Source organism: Hypanus sabinus, chromosome 9 (genome assembly GCF_030144855.1).
Source record: "Hypanus sabinus isolate sHypSab1 chromosome 9, sHypSab1.hap1, whole genome shotgun sequence".
NCBI lineage: Eukaryota > Metazoa > Chordata > Chondrichthyes > Myliobatiformes > Dasyatidae > Hypanus > Hypanus sabinus.
This window is the reverse complement of record NC_082714.1, coordinates 85,656,682-85,680,997: the sequence shown is the minus strand read 5'-3', so window position 1 is coordinate 85,680,997 and position 24,316 is coordinate 85,656,682. Positions and strand designations below refer to the sequence as shown.

General features: G+C 43.5%; 1 protein-coding gene across 2 annotated transcripts in view; it reads left to right on the top strand.

Annotated features, from left to right (window-relative positions):
- Window positions 1–10,482, top strand: part of LOC132399556 (small conductance calcium-activated potassium channel protein 3-like) — a 131,637-nt gene extending 121,155 nt beyond the window's left edge. For both annotated transcript variants that reach the window (XM_059980041.1, XM_059980042.1), the window contains exons 7-8: window positions 2,097–2,166; window positions 9,948–10,482. In XM_059980041.1, coding sequence (XP_059836024.1) covers window positions 2,097–2,166; window positions 9,948–10,223 — 346 coding nt within the window. In that variant the 3' untranslated portion in view covers window positions 10,224–10,482. The remainder of the gene's footprint in view (window positions 1–2,096; window positions 2,167–9,947) is intronic.
- The last annotated feature ends 13,834 nt before the right edge of the window (window positions 10,483–24,316 follow it).

Genomic DNA, 24,316 nt, shown 5'->3' with positions numbered 1-24,316 from the left:
ACTGGGTACTCGGGGGGTGGGGGGGCAGGCGTCTCTTATTCACACGCTGAACCCACGGTCTGCGTGAAAGCACACGCCACATTCTGAACACCCCTCAAATACCATCTCGAAGGAACTGGAGTATTGGCCCTTCCTGCTTGGAGCCATTCATCTGCACAAAGTACTTCCTGCAACAGGGACTCCCCTTCCAATGATATTCGGTGGCATCTTCCCTTGTGCCCTGCTCCAGAAAACTCTTCCCCACAGCTCTCTCTCACATCCCACAACCCTGATTGGCTGGCACACATTCCTAAGTTGGACAACATGGCTCCGTATCTTTAGCTGAAGCCGGAGCATTCTTTCCTGCATGGCACACTGCTTTTACAGAAAACTGCATAGCAGTAGAAATCTTAGCCAGGACATTACAGCTGGAAGGAGAGATCGGCTGGAACCTGTTGATGAAATTCGAGGGGGTATGAGAGGTGTTAGGTAGAGGGTAATGTATCAGGCCTACGATCTACCTGCAGTATTCGGGTGATGGTGGCAGCACAGTGGTACAGCTGATGCCTTACCACCCCAGAGATCCCAACCACCAGTGATGTCTGTGTGGAATTTGCAAGCTCAATCTATGACTGGGTTGGTTTCCACTCACACCCCAGACATGCACAGATTAGTGGGTTAATTGGTGCTGTAAATTGCACCCCCTGCTGTGTGTCTGAGGGGTAGAATTTAGGGAGAGTTAACAAGTTAAGAAGGTGAATAAAAACAGTGGTATAAATGGCTGGTTGGAGGTTGTTGTGGACTTGATGGGCCGAAGGGCCATTTTCTGTGCTGTATCTGTCAGGTCAGAATTTATCTGAGAGGTTTGTGGGGTCAGGAAATTTATGCTTTGAGTGGGTGTTGGGTTGGGGGATGGGCAGCAAAACTTAAAACACTTAAGTAGGAGCACATGAATTGTCAAGGCAATAGATGTTACAGGCCAGGAGACAGTAAATGGGATTAGAATAGGTGGGTGTTTGATAGCATGGGTGAGATGGGCTGAAAGGTCTGTTTCTGTGCTGTATTACTTTGTGATATAAACAGTGAATCAGATACCCTGGTGTGAGATACTGCTTCTGGTATCTAGCCAGTCAATGTGGTTGGCAGGAACCTTGATGAGTTGGGTAAGATTAACATGAGGTTTGGATATGATGTTATTTGTGTAAATATTCAGTGAAATAAAAAAAGAAAATGTCGATGATACTTAGCAGGTCTGGCAGCATCCACGGAGAGTGAAACATATTTCACATTTCAAGCTGAAATTAGAAGGTGCAGAGATCAAAGGGAGTATAGATCACACGGGGGAATGTCCACGATAGGGTGAGACAGACACAGGGACTTGATAGAGGTGTATGAGAGTGGATAGCCAGAGACTTTCTCCCAAGATGGAAATGACTAATACCAGGATAATTGGAGGAAAGTATAGCGCGGATATCAGAGGTAAATTCTTTACACAGAGAGTGGTTGGTGTACGGACTGCCGGGGTGGTGGCAGAGGCAGGTACATCAGGAGCAATTAAGAAACTCTTAGATGGCTACATGGGCGATAGAAAAGTCAGGAGTTATGTAGGGGGGAAGGGTTAGGGTAGGCTACAAGGTCATCATGGTCTGAGGAATCTGTACTGTGATGTTCTGTGAGAGAGAGGTGGCGAGACAAGGGCCAGAAGTGACTGGTGAACCTAAGGGGGGGGGGGGGGGTGGTGAAGGATGATTTAAAGATTTGCCTTATTAGTGACATGGATATCAAACATAATGAAATGCATCGTTTGTGTCATCAAACCACACAGTCCAACGATGTGCTGGGGGCAGCCTGTAAGTGTCTCCACACTCATGCCCACAACTCAGTAACCCTAACCATCTACAGAAGGTGGGAGGAAACTAGAGCACATGGAGGAAATCCATGCATGCGGTCATGGGGAGAATGTACAAACTTCTTACAGGCGGGCGGGGGGGGAATTCAACTCTGGTGGGCAGAATAAAAGGATGAATGTGAACGATGAGACCCAGCATGGCCTGGATGGGGTTGGTGGAGGATGACTGGCAGTCTTGAAGCACTGTGCGTTTCTGTACATCCCACAGGCTTCGCAATGTGAAGATGGAACAGAGGAAACTCAGTGACCAGGCAAACACTCTTGTTGATCTTTCCAAGGTAACATTGGCGAAGGGAAACATTGTGCCTTGCTGGAGTCCTTCCTGCTTCCTGCTCAGAATGTCCCAAAGGGAGTAACACATACAAAATGCTGGAGGAACTCAGCAGGTCAGACAGAATCTATGGAGGGGAATAACAGTCGATGTTTTGGAGCAAGACCCTTCATCAGGACTGTACAGAAAGAGGGAAGAAACCAGGATAAGAAGTTGGAGGGAGGGGAAGGAACGTAGTAGGTAAAACAGGGTGGGATGGGGGAAGATGAAGTGAGAAGATGGTGATAGGTGGAAGAGGTAATGGGCTGAAAAAAAGAGGTAATGGGATGATTCTGATAGGAGAAGAGAGTGGCCCATCAGAAAAAGGGGAGGATGAGGGGCACCAGAGGGAGGTGATAGGAAGGTGAAAAGAGGTAAGAATGGAGCCAGAATGGGGAATGGAATAAGAAGGAAGGGGGAGGGGAGAAATTGATGTTCCAGCGTTTGCAGAATGTCTTGCAACCGGAAAAAACGTGTGCCTGTTCAACCGAGGTGCAGCTGCAGTTGTATTGATGGAAACCTGGCAATTTGTTTTCCTAAAGCAAGGTCCTGCAACATGTAACCGGATCGTGAAAGCAATGGCAAACTATGAAGACGAGAGATTCTGCAGATGCGGGACATCTTGAGTAACACACCCACCCAAAATGCTGGAGGAACTCAGCAGGTCAGGCAGCATTATTGGAAGGGAATATGAAGGGTCTCTGCCCGAAGCTTTGACTGTTTATTCTCCTTCACAGATGCTGCCTGACTTGATGAGTTCCTCTAGCATTTTGTATATGTTGCAGGAAGAGGTGGCATTTTCCCTAGGGTGGGACATCAGTGCTGGAGCAGCCAACCTGTCCCTCAGACTTTCCTCACTGTCATTAGAGCAAGGGCAAGGATCTGCCAGAGGAGCAAGTCTTCTTTCTGAGGGTGATAACCTCATAACCTGCACCTGAACCTAACATGCAGAGGGAGTTAGTGTGTGATTTTAGACTCCTTCCACTTCTCCACTCTTTCTCTTCCCAATACTCCTTGACATCTTCCCTGCTCCCTCCTCCGTTTTCCCCACTCATCCCTTTCCACCTTTCGTTCACCCTTCCCCCTTCAACCCCTCCCTCACCTGTTACCTCCGGCACCCCTCATCTTCTGCTTTGCCTATGACCTCTCCTGCTACTCACACCACCGCTTCTCTGCCTCTACCCCTCCATCTCATTGTCTTCCCTCCCCTCAAAATTCGGCTCCTTCCACTTCTCTCCTTTCCTCCTTCCACTCAATCCCCTTTACACCTTCCCTCCCACTCCTTCCCTCTCTGCCCTCCTACTCCTTCCCTCCCCTCCCCTTCCTTCACCCTCTCCCACCGTCCCTCTCCCCCACCATCCTTCCCTCCCCTCCCACTCTCCTTCCTTACCCCTCCCCTCATCCCTCCCACCTCCACTCCTTCCCTCCCCTCCCTCTCACTTTCCTTCTCTTTGTCTTTTCTCCCTTTCCCTCTCCTCCCCTCCTCCTCCCTGTTCCTCCATTTCTCCCACTCTCCTTGCTTCCCTCTCTCCCTCAACCTCCCTACATCTCCTCTCCCTCTCCTCCCTGCCGTCTTCCCCGGCTCTTCTCTCCATCCCTTCCCTTCCCTCCTTCGGACATTGACCCTGGTCGATCCTCCTCAGCTGATTGGGCAAACATTTGTCGAGGTGCTGGGAAAGGGGTGGTTTTCCCAGCCGGTGATGGAGTGCGCTGTGGGAAGTAGGGAGGGGTCTGCCGTGGCTCAAGGCAGAGAAGGAATGAGCAGGCGGGAATCTGTAGCAACTTTACACTTTCATAGGTTTCAGAAGCAGGCATAATGAGAGGATTATTCTGAAGCTACATAGCAGAACTAAATGAGAGTTAAGAACAAGGTTTAAATTATTAGGGGATTAAATCTGTGTGACTGCAGCCTCTCAGCCTATGCCAGCCTTAATCCCACCTGCCATTCTATCTCATTACATTCACCTGTCTGTCGACTCCTTTCACCCCTGCTTTAGGATTGTGGCCATGGTAACCAGCAGGGTTTTTTTTAATCCAATTGCAGATCTTTATTTAATTCAATTAGAAATCCTTTAACAGCCAGCTTAGGGACCGTCTCCAAAATGCAGAGTTCTACCCAAATGCACACCATTTTTAAATTTAACAAAAAATTAGAGATACAGTATGGTTACAGGCCTTTCCAGCCCAATGAGCCCACGACATCCAATTACACCCATGTGGCCAATTAACCTACTAACTCGTACATCTTTGGGATGGGGAGGAACCCAGAGCACTCGGAGGAAGTCCATTTAGTCAGGGGGAGAATGTACAAACTTCTTAAAGGCAGTGGTGTGAGTTGGGCCCAGTTCACTGGGGTTGTAAAGCATTGTGCTAACTGCCATACTACTGTGCCACCTCCAACCATTTTATTTTAAATGGTCACAAGACCGAGACCATAGTATCTGCAGAAGGTGCTGCCTCAAGAAGGCAATATCCATCATAAAGATCCCCACCATCCAGGCCACATCCCGCAAGTGTTGCTGCACTCCCAGTGCCAGTATAGCTTGCCCACAACTTACTAAACTGTAAGTCTTTGCAATGTGGGAGGAAACTGGAGCATGTGGAAGAAACTCACTCAGTCACAGGAAGACATACAAAGCCCAAACAGCGGTGGGAATTGAATCCCAATCTTAGACCCAGTGCCGCCCCAACAGAATCAGATTTTATATACTGACTTATATGCCGTGAACTTTGTTGGTTTGTGGCAGCAGTACAGTGAAGGGCAAAGTCAAGAAAATTACAAAGTAAATCGTTCAAATAAAAGGAATGAAGTAGGTTTTATGGACCATACAGAAATCTGATGGCAGAGGGTAAGAAGCTGGACCTCAAACTTTGACTGTGTGTCTTCAGCCTCTTGTACCTCCTCCCTGATAGTAGCAATGACCTTCTTATGAAGGTCGTCAACGGGTATAGTTAAAGCAGAGGTTGGTAGCTTTGTGATTAGTCAGGAGTGTCAACAGTAACAGGGAAAAAGCAGGAGAATGGGATTGAGAGGGAAAATGAATCAACCAAGATTAAATAATGGAGAAGACTGGATGGACTGAATGGCCTAATTCTGCTCCTATGTTTTATGGTCTCATGTCCACGTTGGTGGGGAGGGCTGTGCCCATGATGGAGCTGGCAGAGCCCTGCAGTGGCTTATGATCCTGTGTGTTTGAGGCTCCATACCAGGCTGTGATATAACCATTCAGAATGCTTCCTCTTTCTGTTTAAGGGAACCTTACCCTGAATCTTGTGCAGTTGGTGAACCTCTGTGCATGTTGTTTGTGATGTATACCAATGACTTGATGAAAATGTAGGTGGTCTGTGAAGAAGGTTAGACAGGAATATAGCTCAGTTGCAGATATCAGCAAAGAAATAGCAGATGGAGTTTAACCCAGACAAATGTGAGGTGTTGCACTTTGGAAAGGAGATGAAAATAAAATGTAAAGGTGAAGTATACAGTTAAAAACAAGATTCTTAGCAGGACTGGGATCTTGAAGCAGAGGGAGCTTGAAGTGCAAGTCCTTAGCCTGAAAGTGGTGATGCAAATAGATAAAGTGGTAAAGAAGATGTACAGCATGCTTACCTTTATCAGTCAAGGTCATTGAATATGAGTCAGGAAGTCATGTCAGGGCAATTTTTGTAAGCATTGCATGCAGTTCTGATCGTCCCATTACAGGAAGGATCATTACAGATGATGCAGAAGAGGTTCACTACAATGCTGCCTAGATTAGGGTTTTAGCTTTAAGGAGAGATTGGATATAATTGGATTGTTTTCTTTAGTGTCAGAGGCTGAGGAAAGACCCAATAGAGGTTTATAAAATTACATGAGGCATTAATAGCATAGACAAGCAGAGTCTTAATTTGAGTAATATCAGTACCAGAGGAAATAGCTTCCTTTCCACAATCAGATTTCTGAAAATTTCATGAACACTACTTTATTATTCCTCTTTTGCACTTTTATTATTTGTAACTTACATTAATGTTTATTGCCTCGCACTGTCCTGCTGCGCAAAGCAACAAATCCCATTATTTATTTATTAATTTGTTTATTTATTGAGATACAGCGTGGAACAGGTCCGTCCGGCCCTTCAAACTATGCTGCCCAGTGATCCCTGATTTAACCCATCAACTGGTACGTCTTTGAACTGTGGAAGGAAACTGGAGCACCCAGATGAAACCCAGGCGGTCATGGGGATAATGTACCAGACAGCCAAGGGAGGGGAGCAGAATTAGGCCATTCAGCCCACTGGGTCTGCTCTGCTATTCCATTAGGAATGATTTATTATCCCCCTCAACTCCATTCTCTTGCCTCCTCTCCATAACCTGTGATGCTCTGACTAATCAAGAGCCTATCAACCTCTGCTTTAAATATACCCAATGACTCGGCCACAGTTGTCTGTGGCAATGAATTCCACAGATTCAGCACTCACTGGCTAAAGAAATTCCTCCTCAGCTCTGTTCTAAATGGACGTACTTCTATTCTGAGCCTGTGCCCTCTAGTTCTAGACCCTCCCACTACAGGAAACAACCTCTCCATGTCCACTTTATTTAGGCCTTTGAAATATATGAGAATACCCCCTCCCCCCCAATGACAACAGGCCCAGAACCATCAAATGCTTCTTGTACATTAACCCTTTCATTCCCAGGTTCATTCTTGTGAACCTCCTGTGGACCCTCTGTGTCAGCGATAATAAACCTGATTCTGAGAGTGAGGGATGAATGCTGATAGAAGCAGGTTTGATAGCGGTGTTTTCGAGGCATATGAACATGTAGGGATGGATCACGTGTAAGCAGATAGGTAGATTTGGTATCATAGACATTATGGGCCAAAAGGCCCCTTTGTGTTGGACTGTTCTATGTTCAAGAAGACTACTCTCGGCAAAGTGATTCAATCCCTTTCTGGGGACCCGATAAATCTGGTGCAGTACTGAGGGTCACACTGTGGACGGTGACTACTGTGGGAGAGGTGGTACTAAAGGTGGGTCACACTGTGGGAGGAGCAGTACTGAGGGATCGTCGCACTGAGGGAAGAGATTATTGAGGGAGCACCACTGTGGGAGAAGGACAATGAGGGAGTTTCGTACAAGGGGAGAGGCAGAACTGAGGGAGTGTAACACTGTGGTTGGAGACATATTTGGGGGTGTCACGCTGTGGGACAGGTGGCACTAAGGGAGCATTGCACTGTGGGTGGAGAGGTACTGCGGGAGAATCACACTGTGAAAGGGGTGGTACTGGAGAGATGTCACACTGTGTTTGGGACAGTACTGAGAATCCTCTGTCCCTGTCAGGCGGACAGTGTTATGGAAGCAAAGCAATACCTGTCACACTTTTTGGATGGCTAGGGGATTTTCCTCATGTTGTAGGATAAGTATTTACCTCTCAGTTAACAAGGCAAGAACAGATTATGTATATATCACTTTACCGTGGTGAAAGAATAATTTCTGCTGTGCTTTTCCAGCTGAGATGCATGAGAGGCAGCAGCTGCAGTTGTGTGAATCGCAGGGGTCCACTTGCAGTGGCCTCTCTGATGATTGGTATGATATGCACTAATTCAGGACTGAGATCTGAAAGGTACAGAAAGCTTTGTATTTCTTGAACATTTGGTGCCATCATGAGGAATCTCAAAAAATCACAAGCAGCAGACTTGAATTGAAAAATCAGAATCAAAATCAAGTTTATTATTACCTCTCTTTTTCTTTCTCCAATGGTCTGCTCTCCTATCCTATCTGATTCCTTCTTCAGCTCTTTACCTCTTCTGCCTATCACCTCCCAGCTTCTTACTTTATCCCCCCACCTTCTCCCTCATCTGGGTTTACCTATCACCTGCAGCTTATACTCCTTCCCTCCCCCTACCTTCTCATGCTAGCTTCTGCCCCCTTCCTTTCCAGTACTGATGAAGGGGCTCAGCTTGAAATGACAATAGTTTATTCCATTCCACAGATGCTGCTTGAACTGCTGAGTTCCTCCTGCATTTGTCTTTGTTCCTGTGAATTTCCAGCATCTACAGAATCTCATGTGTTTATGATCATGGACACATAGAACACTTCAGGCCCTTCGGCCCTCAGCCCTGTACAAACCTTTTAAGCTACTCTTAGATTAATAGAATCCTTCCCTCCCACATAGCTCTCCATTGTTCTTTCATTAATGTGCCTATCGAAGAGTCTCTTAAATACCTCTAATGTATCTTCCTCTACCACCATACCTGGCAGCACATTCCACACACCAACCACTCTGTTTAAAAACCTACCTCTGACTCTCATCCAATCACTAAGATTATGCCTCCTTGTATAAGCCATTTTGTCCTGGGGATAAGGTGCTGGCTAGCCACTCAATTTATGCCTTTATTATCTTATACATCTCTATCAACTCATTCCTTCGCTCTAAAGAAAAAAATAGCCCTAGCAAGCTCAATCTTTACTCATAAGACAAGTTCTCTAATCAGGGGAGTAATTTGATAAATCTCCTCTCCACCCTCTCCAAAGCTGCCATATTCTTCCTATAATGACATGACCAGAACCGAACACAATATTCTAAGCGTGATCCAACCAGAGTTTTTGAGCTGCAACATTACCTTGTAGCTCTTGAACTCAATATCCCCACTAATGAAGGCCAACACACCATGGGCCTTCTTAACAACCCTATCAACTTGCGTGACAGCTTTGAGGGACCACAAGATCCCTGTTCCTGCTCACTTTAGAATCCTGCCATGAACATAAAAGCTACAGATGCTGAAAACCTTAAAAGTTTAGCTTTATTTGTCACATGTGGTTTGAAATATATAGTGAAATGCATCATTTTGCGTCAACCCTTTTATGAGGATAAGTGAGCTACAGCTTTTCTCTTTGGAAAGGAGGAGGATGAGAAGTTATTTGATAGAGGTGTATGAGATGGTAAGAGGCATAGATTGTATGGATAGAACTGAGAATATTGCAGCACAGCGCTTGACCTTTTATTCTATTCTAAGATCAATCTAACTCTTCTCTCCTCTATCATCCACCAAAGAGTTTCTTAAATGCCCCTGCTGTTCCTGTCTCTAGAATCATCCCCAGTAGGGTGTTCCACTCAGCACTCTCTTTGTAAAGAACTTACCTCTAACATCCCTCTACACTTTCCTCCAATCACATTAAAATTATACTCCTTTGCATTGGCCATTTCTGACCTGGGTAAAAGCCTCTGGCTATCCACTCATCATCTTGTACACTTCTATAAAGTCACTTCTCATCCTCCTTCACTTCAAAGAGAAACTCCCTGGTTCATTCAACTGATTTTCATAAGACATCTAGTCCAGGCAGCATCCTGGTAAATCTCCTCTGCACCCTCTTTAAAGCTACCACATCCTTCCTATAATGAGGCGACCAGAACTGAATGCATATTCCAAGCGTGCTCTAACCAGGGCTGCAGATTACCTCATGGCTCTTGAACACAGTACTCCAGGTATGGTCTAAGCAGGGTTTTATAGAGCTGCAACATTACTTTGGGGGCTCTTGAAATCACGACAGTCAGAGAGTTCAGTGCAAATGGGTATGTTTTGGTGTCATTGTAGGTGGGTACATGTTGCAGTCAGTGCGATGGACAGTGTAGGTGAGTATGTGTTGGGGTTAGTGCAGGTGGCCATTCCAAGATTAGCCTAAGGATGGGCATTCTGTGGTTGGCATGAATGGGGGCAGTTCTGCTTTGGCCTTTACACTACCACCGACACTAACTGCCTCTGCTTCTACGGGCCAGATGCAGACCATCATGTATGACCTGATCACGGAGCTGAACGACCGCGGTGAGGACCTGGAGAAGCAGATTCTGAGCCTGGAGGCCAAGCTCGAGGGACTGACCAGCAGCTTGCATGCCCTGCCCGGCCTGATCGCCGAGTCCCTGCGGCAGCAGCAGCATCAGCAGCTCTTGGGTGCCATCGCCGAGGTGGGGGGTGACCCCGCTGACTCCCAGCGCTCCGACAGCCAACTGGGCCTCAGCTCAGCCTCCTTCCCCACTGGCTCCAGCAGCTGCTAGGGAGCCGGGGAATGGGGAGGTAGTTGGAGCTGGACCAATATGGCTAGACACCTCCCTCACTCCCACCAACTATGCTTCCTCCCCATGCCTCTCCCTCCTAACCTGCCCACTACGGAGGCTGACAGGTGCCAGTGGGGCTTGGCTTCACCGCAGACTGCATTCTTGCTCCAGGGCACCCTTCCCCAACCCTCCTCATTCTCACATTCCCCAACCCAATACCCTCAATGCAAGAGAAAGGGCTCCAGAACTGGCTGATTGGGTGGTGATGGTGGGGGGGGGGGGGAAAGAATAACACACAGAAGCAGCCAAAGAAGGGACCAGAGGATCTGGAGCTGATTTTGGCAAGAATTTACAAGGGACATGGGGTCTGTTCTGCCCTGTGCCCCAAATGGTATTATTTTTAAATGGAAGAAATATAGTAACCAAAAATTAATAAATAGCTCAAGCACAATGGGACTGGCAGGTACCTGAAGCAGGGGATAGTACTGGTGGTGGTGATGGTGGGGGGGGGTGTTGTCTCCCTCTTGTCTAGACTAGGTGAGAGAGAGAGACGAGACCCTAGGTTCAGTCTTGCCTGACGCCAGGATGGATTTCCTTTTCTGGAGGGGATCAAGGGACATGTGGTCTTGAGGACATCATCTACTGCCTGAGGATGGTGTTTGCCCAGAGTCCTGGGGAGACAAGGCCTGCTCAGGACAACATGAGGAAGTGCCCATCATTCCTCCCTAAATCTAAAGGGTCCCCAAGGAGTAAGTCGCTGAATGGAATATGAGGGAAACGCTTAGCTTCTTATTTGTTTCAAATGGACATTATTACGGTGGCGGAACAGTAATGTGTCCAGGAGCACATTTTGGCAATGGGATTTGATTTAGGTGGGTGGTGGAGAGGTCATGAGTTGACAGTGAAAGGGAGGCCAATACCGGGACACAAAGAGGTTGGGGTGATTGTGGTGGTGGTGGGGGGGGGGGTGGTGGCGGGAACAGGGGAGTGCAGCACTCCTTTCTTTATAAAAGCCAAGAACTGCACAATTCAAATGCTGTGGACTGGGGAAAAAAATCTGCATCTTCCCTTCGCAATGCCACGTTTTTTTATTAATCAAAATGAAAACAGGTGAGATGAGGGATTAAAGTCGTGGAAGAACATCAGGAAGCCGAAGGGGACTGAAGACATTTAGCAGTACCTGTACCATCGGCGATGGGTTCACACCATATGTTAAACCTATCCAGGTTTGACAAGAAGGAAAATTTGCCTATGGCAATGGGTGTCAAAGTGGGTTCTTTTTAAGTGAGTTGGATCCCGACGGCTCGATGGGGAACCCGAAGCTGGGTGGTTCAGAGATTATCCCTCCTCAGCATCCAGTGAGGAAAGTTTAAAAGCTGCCTCTTAGGATTTTGCTCCAATAGCGGCAACAGAAAATAATGTCAGCTCTGTGGGATAATAGATGGCAAAGCCGATTCAGCCTATCCATACCACTGTCCCTGTCTAATTTCACCAGTGGGCAAAGGGGATCATTGATACAGGGAAGGTGAATGTGGATAGAGATGTTGAAGCTAACAGAGTGAGAAACCACAAGTTATGGCATGGAGGAAATCAGGTAATGGTCAATAGAGGACTATATAATGATAACTTGTTTAGAATTGCACGGCTTACAAGCTAGAATTACCCTAATATTAACTGCCTGGATAACTGTTTGCAATATCCAAATACCCTATCCTTGGTCAGACTCTTAGAGATTTTTTTATTTTTTTATCTGTATGGCAAACTTAAAAGTATTTTAAAAAGTGGTTCAGCCAAGGGTTGGGATTTGATTCATCCCTTCAAGTAAGATTGATTAAAATCAAATTGGAAGTACAAATCTTTGGTCATCTGGAGATGATTTGATTTGAACTGCTTTCTGTGGATTATTCAATGTGTGTCTGTATAAGTTGCTTCCTGTTTTCTGACTGTTATCTATAAAGAGATGGCAGTCAGGACAAAATCAAGATTCAGATTTCTCCTGCAGTCTTTCTGATCTACTTGTTGCAGCATCACAATGGGTTACAAATCTGTACACTGGGAGGCAGTGAAGAAATGTACAATTAAAATGACTACTGATTCAGCACAAAGGGAGTCATGTGATGTACACTGCAATGGCTACCAGTCTGGGATGTTGTGAGTCACACAATGTACACTGTAAATGGCTACCAGTCTGGGACAATTGCAGGTCAACTACTGTATAATATAAATATACAGTTATAGGGGGGATAAACTTTTGTACAATGCAAATAGTTCCCAATCTTGGATGACAAAATCACTAAAGTACACCATCTGGAACAATGTGATCAGTTATACTTCACTACAAATGGTTATATTTGAGAATTTTGTGTCAACTAATGTACACAACAAATGGCAACCTGTTTGAGACAGTTGGGCATACAAAAGCGTGGGAAGGTGGATGTACGAATTTGTCTTGGCTGAAAATTAACTTGTTTCCCACTCCCTCTAACCTGGCCTGTCCCACTGCTAACCAAGCAGTGCACATATAGACATAAGCTGAATTACGTTATAACATTTGCAAACATCTAATCTGTTGCTTGTTTCTCAGTCAATCAATTTCCATTATCATTTGGTTCGTGGCTTTGTTTTGGTTATATGTGCAGTGTCATTGTACCTGGAATCTGACACCATCTAATCAATGGTTTAAACCTGTTCACTGTGCAAAGTGCCTTGGACTTCAAGCTAAGGGGTCATCAAAATTGAAGGATATTTATTAAACGGCTTCAGAACCTACCAACTGAATCTCTGGCTCTTTATTCATTCTTACAAATTTAACCTGTTTTTATTCAAAGTGTGGTGGCAACAATAGCATTGTAACAGGCCATTCAGCCTACAATATCCACTAGACTAACTAATCCCATCTACCTGTATGTGATCGCTCTCTCTCTCCATTCCCTAACTATATATGTTAGCCTAAATATTATATCTGCTTCGATCTCTTTCCCTGGCAGCATGTTCCAGACACCCAACACCCTCTTCAAATCTTCTTTAAACTTTCCCCAGCTTACCTTAAACACATCCCCTCTAGTATTTGGCATTTCCATCCTGGGAAAAAGACTGTCTACGACTATCATTTTAGACAGTTATATCAAGTCTCCCTCAGCCTCTGATTCTTCTCGGTCCTTGGTCAGATCTGCTCTGGAGTTTAATGCATCCAACCCATGCATCACAGCTTGGCAAGGACACTTTGGCTGTGGCAATGCAGTTTCCCTACACTGCTGCATACCTGTTCCTGTGCTGTACTGTTCTACGCACTGGTGCTAAAAGAGCTCAAGCATAAAGTCTGTTTACACAAGCTTGGCTTGCCGTGCATTGAAGGCGTTGGACAGCAACTGCACTGTCCATGTCTGCAAAAAGCTGAAGAAAGTGTGGACGCAGTTCAGCTTATCACAGAAACCAGCTTCCCCTCCATGGAGTCTGACTGCACTGCTTGCTGCCTTGAGAAAGCGAGCAGCATGATCAAAGACCCCACCCACCCATCTCTTCCTCTCCCACCCAAAACCCTGAAAGGATGTACCTCAAGGGTCAAGGACAACTTTGTTTTAAGTTTTAAGACTATCAAATTATTCCCTGGAATGATAACGTGGACTCCTGACCTTACAATCTACCTCATTATGATCTTTCATCTTATTCTCTCCCTGCATCACATTCTCTCTGTGTAACTGTTGCAGTTCTGCACTCTGTCATTGCTTTAGCTTGTACTAGCTCAATGCGCCTATGTAACACTTTGATCTACGAATATGATCCCCTGGGATCGATGGCTGCTTACGACTCTATATGAACAGAATGTTGGACAAGTTTTCACTGTCACTCGATAAATGTTACAATAACTAACCATTTCCACAAGATCCATACGACATAGGAGCAGAATTAGGCTATTTGGTCCATTGAATCGGTTCTGCTATTCCATCCCATTCCCCTGCCTCCCAGTAACCTTTGATGCCCTGACTAATCAAGAACCTGTCAACCTCCTCTTTAAATATATTCAATGACTTGGCCTTCCCAGCCATCGGTGGAAATTAATTTGACAGATTTGCCACCCTCTGGCTAAAAAAAACCTCATCTCTGTTCTAAAGAGATGTCCTATTCTGAGGCTGTGCCGTCTGGTCCTAGACTCCCCCTGTCATTCCAATGATAAGAAAAATTGAACTGAAATAAATAGATAAATGTTCATTTAATTTAGAGATACTGTACAACACAGAATAGGCCCTTCAGGTCAGCAACGCCTGACAACCCTGATTTAACACTTACCTAAGTATGGACCTGCCTTTATCTGATCGCCATATCCAGTCAAAACATCTTGTGGAGGAGGGTAGTGTGGTGGTTATGATAAAGGCTTAGAAAATCTGAGATGCAGAAAATGTGGATTTCTTAGAAGTTTCTGTGGATTCAGCATACCACCAAAAACTTTGATAAACATCTAAAGAGGTACAGTGGAAAATGTCCTAACTGTTGCATCATGGCCTGGATTGGAAACACCAATGCCGAGGAATAGAAATAATGGCTCTGTCCATCACAGGCAAAGCTCTCCCCACCACTGAGTATATTCACATGGAGCATTGCCATCCATCTACAAAGATCCCTACCATCTAGGCCATGATCTCTTTCTGCTATTACAATCAGGTAGGGGGTACAGAAAGCTTAGACCCTTATCACAATCCTGGAGCTGTCAGGCTCCTGAACCAGTGTGGATAACTTCATTCACCACTGCTCTGAAATGATTCTATGGCCATATGATACTTGCAAGAACTCTTTACAACTCACATTCTTAGCATTTTTTTAATTTGCTATTTATCTTTGTCAACCTTTGTATAATTTTTCATAAATTCTATTACAGTGGATTTCAGTTAATTGGGCCATCAATTTATTGGACAGCCACTTATTTGGGACAGCTCTTAAAGACACAGTGCTGCTTAAATGGGACAGGAGACTGTTGCCAAACAGTTCCTAACTAGCATCTGTCATGTGTGGCCATTGGACAGAACCTGATTTAACCCTAGCCTAATCACATATCAATATACAATGACCAATTTATTTACCCAATACATCTTTGGACTGTGGGAGGAAACTGGAGAACCCAAAGAAAATCTACACATTCCACATGGAGGACATACAGAGACTACTTTCAGAGGGTTAGTGAGTTGTGGGCATGCTATGTTGGTGTCAGAAGCATGGAGAACAACCAAACGACAGCAAAATAAGCCTTTTCCTCCCTCCCCTCTACTCACCCACGCACAGACAGTCCAGCAACACCAGGTCAGGCCACCTCTGGGCCTCCAGCCTTCATTGGACTTGCAGACATTGGGCTTCAGACTTCCCCCATGGACTTGCAAACCTAGGGCTTTGGAGTTCAAAGTTCAAAGAAAATTTATTATCAATGTACCATATGTGTTACCATATACTGCCTTCAGATTCATTTTCTTACAGGCATTTACAGAAAAATGAAGTACAATAGAATTTTACAACTATAAGTAGACCATAAGACAAAGGAGCAGAAGTCACATTCGGCCCATCAAGTCTGCTCCGCCATTTCATCATGAGCTGATCCATTCTCCCTTGAAGGCAGTCCCATTCCCCTGCCTTCTCACCATAACCTTTGATGCCCTGACTACTCAGATACCTATCAATCTCTGTCTTAAATACACCCTATGACTTGACCTCCACTGCCGCCCATGGCAACAAATTCCACAGATTCACCACCCTCTGGCTAAAAATTTTTTTCGCATCTCCGTTCTGAATGGATGTCCTTCAATCCTCAAGTCATGTCCTCTCGTACTAGACTCCCCCACCATAGGAAACAACTTTGCCACATCCACTCTGTCCATGCCTTTCAACATTCGAAATGCTCCTATGAGATCCCCCCTCATTCTTCTAAATTCCAAGGAGTACAGTCCAAAAGCCGTCAAACGTTCCTCATATGTTAACCCTCTCATTCCTGGAATCATTCTAGTGAATCTTCTCTGAACCCTCTCCAATGTCAGCACATCCTTTCTTAAATAAGGAGCCCAAAACTGCACACAGTACTCCAAGTGAATAGAAAAGAAATTACAACCAACCAAAGCAGAAAATAAGACAATTAGAAAAAACATTTTTAAATTAAAAAAAAATCAACCCATGATTGGCAACCTGTGTTTTTTGGAATTCTATGTGTAATCTTTCTGAAGTGTGGTCTCCACTGATGTTGCTTTACCCTGAGATTCTCCAGCAGTTCCCAACATCTGCAGACCCTTGGGTCTCAAAAATCTTTCTGCCTTCATAACTTTGTCCACTCTTTAAATTAACTTTTTTAAATTGATTTTTAATGCATTTTCTACAACACTACAAATAAAAAAACCCAAAACAAAGTAGGAAATTAATACAGTGCAAGATAAACATACAATAGTAATATAATACAAAATAAGATCATCGAGAAAGCACCCAAGTTGAAGTCATGTAAAATTAGTATCAACCCCAAGCCCCACAACAAAAAAAAAACTCCAGACCAACCAAAACAAAATGTAGAAAATATAAATTAACTTTTTCATGCTAATTTTTATCATGGGTGTTAACAACTGTTTGTGCAGTTCAGAGTCACAATGTAAAAAGCGTTGTTGATCACCTGCTTCTCTGGTGAGCCACTATACAGCAGGGGGAGACAGAGTACCTAAATTGTAATCTACAAACGTTTTCCCAATGTTGATAATCTGATATGAGAGGAGAGTAGCCATGTAGGAAAGGGAGCGAGGAGAGGAAATTAAAACAGATGTGGAGTGATGGGGAGGTGAAGAGAAGGAGTGAGAGGATGTCTAGAATGGAGAATAGAAAAGACATGAACATTGTTCTGTGAAAGGCTTTTTGTAGTTTCAAGCAGTAATGTGGAAAATACCCAAACCAACAGGGAATTCCATATACACAAGAGATTGTGCAGATACTGTACTGGAAATTTTGAGCAACACACATAAAATGCTGGAGGAACTCAGCAAGTCAGGCAACATCTCTGTGAAGGAATCAACAGCGATGTTTCAGGCTGAGACTCTTAATCAGGACTGGAAAAGAAGGGGGCTGAAGCCACATTAAGTGGGTGATGGGGGGGAGGGGAAGAAGCACAAGCTGGCAAGCGATAGGTAAAACCAGGTGAGGGGAAAGGAGTGTTAAAGGGGGAGGGGATAAAGTAAAAAGCTGGGCGGTGATATGTGGGAGAGGTAAAGGGCTGAAGGAGGAGGAATCTGATAGGAGAGAAGAGGACAAATGAAGAAAAGGAAGGAGGAAGGGAACCAGGAGGAGATGGGCAGGTGAGGAGAAGAGAAAGGGTGAGCAATGAACCAGAATGGGGAATAGAAAAATAGAGAAAGAAGGGGGGAGGGTGGAGAAATTACTGGAAATTGGAGAATTTGATGCCATCAGGTTAGAGGCTACCTAGGCAAAATATGAGGTAATGTCCCTCCAATCTGAGATTGACCTCATAGTGGCAGTAGAAGGAATACTGTATAAAGTTTTTGCAAACTTTCCTCATAACTTAACCCTGTTTAAGGCCTGGCATGACTAGTATAGGAAATGAAAATCTGAGTTGAGGCCAAGATTAGATCAATTGTTATCTTATTGAGTAGCCTAGAGGACATGACTTAGATATAAAATTGAAAACACACATGAGACAAAACTACCTAACTATAGTTTTCAACCAACCTAATCCTTTCTGTAGTATAAAACTCTCTAACATATTTGAGATTGAAACATTAACTATTGATATTAAACATGCAGTAATACAAAACATGTCATTCACCACCAGAATACAACACAGAGACATACTGACCTGAAAAGATACTGTACATCCAACCCTAACTGAACCTATTGCACTTGGGCTGGGGAACCAGCTTCTAGAATATCCTAATCCTGCTTGTTTTTTCCTTACATAGTCTTTGTTGTCAGTCACATACGCTCAGTGGCCACTTTATTAGGTACCTAATAAAGCACACAGAGTGCACCTTCATGGTCTTCTGCTGCTATAAGATGCAGCACGATCCACTGCAAACTTCAGTGTGTTGTGCCTTCAGAAACGCTCTTCTGCCCATTACTGTTCTACTTGAGTTATTGTCACCTTCCTGACAGCTTGAACCAGTCTGACCATTCTCCTCAGACCTCTCTCATTAACAAAACGTTTCTGCCAATGCAACTGCCATTCATTGGATTAATTTTGATTTTTGCACCATTTTCTGTAAACTCTTGAGAACGTTGTGTGCACAAATCCTAAGAGATCAGTAAATTCTGAGGTACTCAAACCAACAATAATTTCTACAGTCACTTAGATCACATTTTTTTCCTCATTCTGAAGTTTGGTCTGATCAACAACGGACCATGTCTGCATGCTTTTAAGCACTGAGTTGTTGCCATGTGATTGGCTGATTAGATATTTTCATTAATGAGCTGGTGAATCTAATAAAGTGTCCACTGAGTTTATGGAGCTTAAACTATTGATAAAATTTGACTAGATGGACACAAGAAATAATTTCCTCTGATTGGGAGGAGAAAGGAGGTGAATGGTGATTTCTGTGGCAAGGGATTACAATATGATTGGAGCTAAGTTATTAAGGAGTGAAATGAGGAACAACTCAGAATCAGAATCAGGTTTAATATCACTGGCAGACATTGTGAAATTCTCGTTTTTCAGCAGTAGTAAAGTGCAATACATAATAAAAGGCAATAAATTACAGCGATATTACAAGAACATAAGAAATCGGAGCAGGAGTAGGCCACCTGGCCCGTCGAGCTTGCTCTGCCATTTAATAAGATCATGGTAGATCTGGCCATGGACTCATCTCCACCTACATGCTTTTCCCCATAACCCTTAATTCCCCTAATATGCAAAAAGCTATCCAACCTCATCTTAAATATATTTACCTATGTAGCCTCCACTGCTTCACTGGGCAGAGAATTCCACAGAATCACCACTCTCTGGGAAAAGTAGTTCCTCCTCATCTCCGTCCTAAATCTACTCCCCTGAATCTTGATGCTTTGTCTCCTAGTTCTAGTCTCACCTACCAGTGGAAACAACTTTCCTGCCTCTATCTTACCTCTACCTTTCATAATTTTATATGTTTCTATAAGCTCTCCTCTCATCCTGAATTCCAGCGAATACAGACCCAGGTGACTCAATCTCTCCTCATAGCCTAGCCCCCTCATCTCTGGAATCAACCTGGTGAACCACCTCTGCACTGCCTCCAAAGCCAAAGGATATGCTTCCTCAAGTAAGGAGACCAGGACGGCATGCAGCACTCCAGGTGTGGCCTCACCAGTACCCTGTACAGTTACAGAATAACCTCTCTGCTCTTAAATTCAATCCCTCCAGCAATGAAGGCCAACATTCTATTTGCCTTCTTGATAACCTGCTGCATCTGCAAACCAACCTTTTGTGATTCATGCACAAGCACTCCCAAGTCCCTCTGCACAGAGTATGCCACAATTTTTTACCATTTAAGTAATAATCTGCTCTTTCATTTTTCCTTCCAACTTAGATGACCTCACATTTACCAACATTGTACTCCATCTGCCAGACCTTTGCCCACTCACTTAACCTATCTATATCTCTCTGCAGACTCTCCGTAACTTCTGCACAATTTGCTTTTCCACTCAGTTTAGTATCATCAGGAAACTTAGATACACTACACTCGGTCCCCTCTTTCAGATTGCTAGTATATATCATGAACAGTTGCACACCCAGCACTGACCCTTGCAGCACACTGCTCACCATTGATTACCAACCAGAGAAACACACATGTATTTAAACTCCCTGCTTCCTATTGGTTAGCCAATTCTCTATCCATGCTAATACATTATTCCCAACTCTATGCATCGTTATCTTATGGATAAGTTTTTTATGTGGCACTTTATCAAACTTCTTCTGGAAATCCAAGTAAATAATGTCCATCTGTTCCCCTCTATACACTGTGCTCGTTATATCCTCAAAGAACCTTCCTTTGGTTCTGCATTTACTGAATCCGTGCTAGTCTGCCTGATGGATCCATTTCTTTCCAGATGGCTTGCTATTTCTTCTTTAATGATAGCTTCAAGCACTTTCCTACCAGATATTAACTGCCTATAGTTGCCTGCCTTTTGCCTACATCCTGTTTCTGAACAGCAGTGTGACCCTCATGGTCTTCCAATCTGTCGAGACCTGCTCAGAGTCCAGAGAATTTTGGTAAATCATCAACATATCCTCTACTATAGCTTCTGCCATTTCTTTCAGTACCCTGCGATGTATTCTATCAGAACCAGGGGCCTTATCTATCTTCAGGCCCATAAGTTTGCTCAGCAATGCCTCTTTCGTGATAGCTATTGTAATGAGGGCCTCACCTCCCAATGCATCCATAACATCTCTCTTTGGCATGTTAAACGTGTCCTCCACCATGAAGACAGACACAAAATAGTCATTCATATCTTACTGTATATATTATTGTAATTTTTAATATATATTTTGCACTGTGTATATGCTCCTTCAATTTTTTTAATTCAATTTTTGTTTGTGTTTATTTTTGTCTTCTGCATTAGTGTGTCAGTAGAAAAGAGCAAATTTTAGATTTCCAACAAATGTCCAAAAAATTAAATGTTAGAGAATTTTTTGTATTTTGTTAAAGAAGGTAACAGATTAAGTAAAAGATCACTTTTCAAATAAAAACTTGATTATTTTGTGGGCATACAGCTGAGTGCACGATTAAAGAAAGATAACAAACAGGTGCTAATGATCAATGACATAATGAGCTGAATGAACTAAACTGGTTAACTGAAACAGAAATGGGTGTAGAAGGAATCAAACTGAGTGAAGGATGACCAGACTAAAAGGTAAGGGTGTAGCAGATGTGACAGTTTAACCTTCAAATCATCAATTTTTACACCATGGCAAAAGCAAGCATAGCAACAAGACACAGGATGGTCATCCTGCACCAGCAAAACTTTTGCAGTAGACAGGTGTTTCAAGATGTGTTGCCCAAACTCTTGTGAAGAAGCACAAAGAAACCGGCGAGTCTGAGGACCGGAAACACAGTGGTTGGCCACAGAAATAGAGTGCAGCAGATGAGAAATACATCAAACTGACATCCCTTCTAAATTGAAAACTCTGAACTCATAGAAACCATTGGAACTCAAGTTTCCCTTCCATTCAAGAGTGCTGTGAAATTGTACTTCCAATGTAAACTATATTGAATTGGCTCCACCTGTATTCCCACTTTCAGCATTGCAGCTTACAGGAAAGAAGGGCTTCTGGGTTGTTCAACCACTATCAAAGTATCTAAGTCTCTTGCTGAGGCAGGTGGTATGGTGGTTATGATAAAGGACTCAAATCCAAAGTGCAACAATGTGAATTTCTTAGAAGTTTGCGTCGGTTCAGCATGTCACCAAAACCTTTGACAAACGTCTATAGAAGTACAGTGGAGAGTATCCTAACTGGTTGCATCATGGCCTGGTATGGAAACATCAATGTCCAAGAATGGAAAATTGTACGCAATGCCCACCATTGAGTACATTTACGTGGAACACTGCCACAAGAAAACAGCATCCATCTTCAAAGACTCCCACCATCCAAGCCATGACCTCTTCTCACTACTACAACCAGGTAGGCAGTATAGAAGGTTTAGACCCCTACCATCAGGTTCAGGAACAGTTATTCCTACAACCATCAGGCTCCTGAACTCCTGAATTCTTTGGCCTACAGACTGACTTTCAAGGACTCTTTACAACTCACATTCATAGCACTTTTTAAAAAAAATTGCTATTTATCTTTGTCAGTCTTTGTATCTCTGTTAACTATTAGTAATGAATACAAAGTTTAATAATACTGTAGAAGTATTGATAGTGCACTGATTTATTCTATGTTTCATTCAACTACATAATTTGTTACTCAGTACTTTGTTTTTATACCTTTTCAACTATTTCCATGAAACACTGGCTAATTGGAACAGCTGCTTAATTGAGCCACAATGTACAGGTCCTGATGTGCTGCAATTAACCAGAATCACTATATCTTTATTTTTATTCCAATAAATGCAAGAAAATGAATCTCAAGGTAGTATATAGTAACTTTGATAATAAATTTACTTTGAACTTTGAATTTAAATATGAGGGAACACAATTTTAAGATGATGGAAGAAAGTATGGGGGGATGTCAGAGGTAAGTATTTACACAGTGGAATGTGCTGCCTCGGGTGGAGGTAGAGACTGATACATTAGGGACACTTAAGAGACTCTCAGCTACATGAATGAAAGAAAAAACAGAGGCTCTGTATGGGAGGGAACAGTTAGATTGATCTTGGAGGATTGACATAGCATCACAGGGCCTGTACTGTGCTGTACAGTACTATGTTCTAAAGTGCATCGTAATAGTTTAAGGATTTAAATAAGTTTTTGAATTTTTAAAAAAAGAAGTGCACTTAATACAAGTGATCATCATGCCCAATGTCAGTTTGTCATTAAAAAAAACCCAATGGGTCTTCAAATACATTTTTATAATAGAAACATGTCCGCTGTGTCTCCATTCCTCACACCATAGTGTGGGACATCTAGCACAGAAACAGACCATTCAGCCCTACTGTGCTAGGCCATTGCTTTTGTTTGTCACCAAACCATTCCCATCCACGTCATCCTAACTGGCTTGTGGAGGTTACATCTTCTTGCGTGAAATAAGATAAACAATACAGAATAGGGTGGTTAACTAATTAATTGTCACACTTGCACTAAACTTCTCTGTTCCAGTGCACTATAGTTAGGGTATCCCTCTATGAATGAAACAAATTCTCTTTGCTCTGACCTACTACTGAAGATAACAATGCTCCCAAGCCACAAAAGGGTGCAGAAAAGATTCACCAGGGTGTTGCCTCAGATGGAGCATTTTATCCATGCACATCTTTATTTAAATAAGGGGCCCAAAACTGCTCACAACACTGACGAAGGGTGTCGGCCTGAAATGTCAACTGTATTTCTTCCTATAGATGCTGCCTGGCCTGATGCGTTCCACCAGCATTTTGTGTGTGTTGCTTGAATTTCCAGCATCTGCAGATTTCCTCGTGTTTGCACAATACTGAAGTACCTTTTCCCTTACTGAGGACTGATGAACACTCTGGTCATTAGAAATGCTTTTGTAGCCTTTTCCAGCTTCATGCATCCTTACAATTCTTCTTCTCAGGTCCTCTAAAAGTTGTTTTGATCAAGGAATGGTGCACAAAAACAGATATTTCTTGAAAAGAGCAGTGTCTTATAAAGATTCAATATTACACCCTTGCTTTTATATTCTATTCCTCTCAAAATGAATGTTAACATTGCATTTGCCTTCCTCACTGGGCTGCAAATTAACCTTTTGGGAATCCTGCACGAGGAATCACAGGTCTATTTGCATCTTGGATTTTTGAATTTTCTCTCCATTTAGAAAATAATGGACATTTTTATTTCTTCTACCAAAGTGCATGGCCATACACTTTCCAACACTGTATTCTATCAGCCACTTCTTTGCCCATTCTCCTTGACTTGCTAAGTCCTTCCGTAGCTTCCTGCTTCCTAAACACTACATGCCCCTACGCCTATCTTCATATCATCCACAAAGAACATCCAGGTGGCCTTTTGCAAACTTGAGTTGTGCAGCAATGGTTTTTAGGAGAGCAGTGGTTTCCACCATGGTGTCCTTCCATGAACACCATTCTTGTTCAGTGTTCTTCATAGTGCACACATGAACAGAGACTTTAGCAAATTCTAGAGATTTCTGCAGGTCTTTTGCTGTTACCCTTGGGTTGTTTTTAAACCTTTTTCAGCATTGCATGTTGTGCTCTTGGTGTGATCTTTGCAGGATACCCACTCCTAAGGTGAGTAGCAACAGTACTGAATTTCCTCCATTTGTAGACAATTTCCCTTACTGTGGACTGATGAACACTTGGGTCATTAGAAATGCTTTTGTAGCCTGTTCAATCTTCATGCATCGCTACAATTCCTCTTCTCGGGTCCTCTAAAAGTTGTTTTGATCAAAGAACAGTGGACGTAAACAGATATTTCTTGAAAAGAGCAGGCTCTGTCAGTAACCTGACTCTGTGTTTTTACAGAGCAGG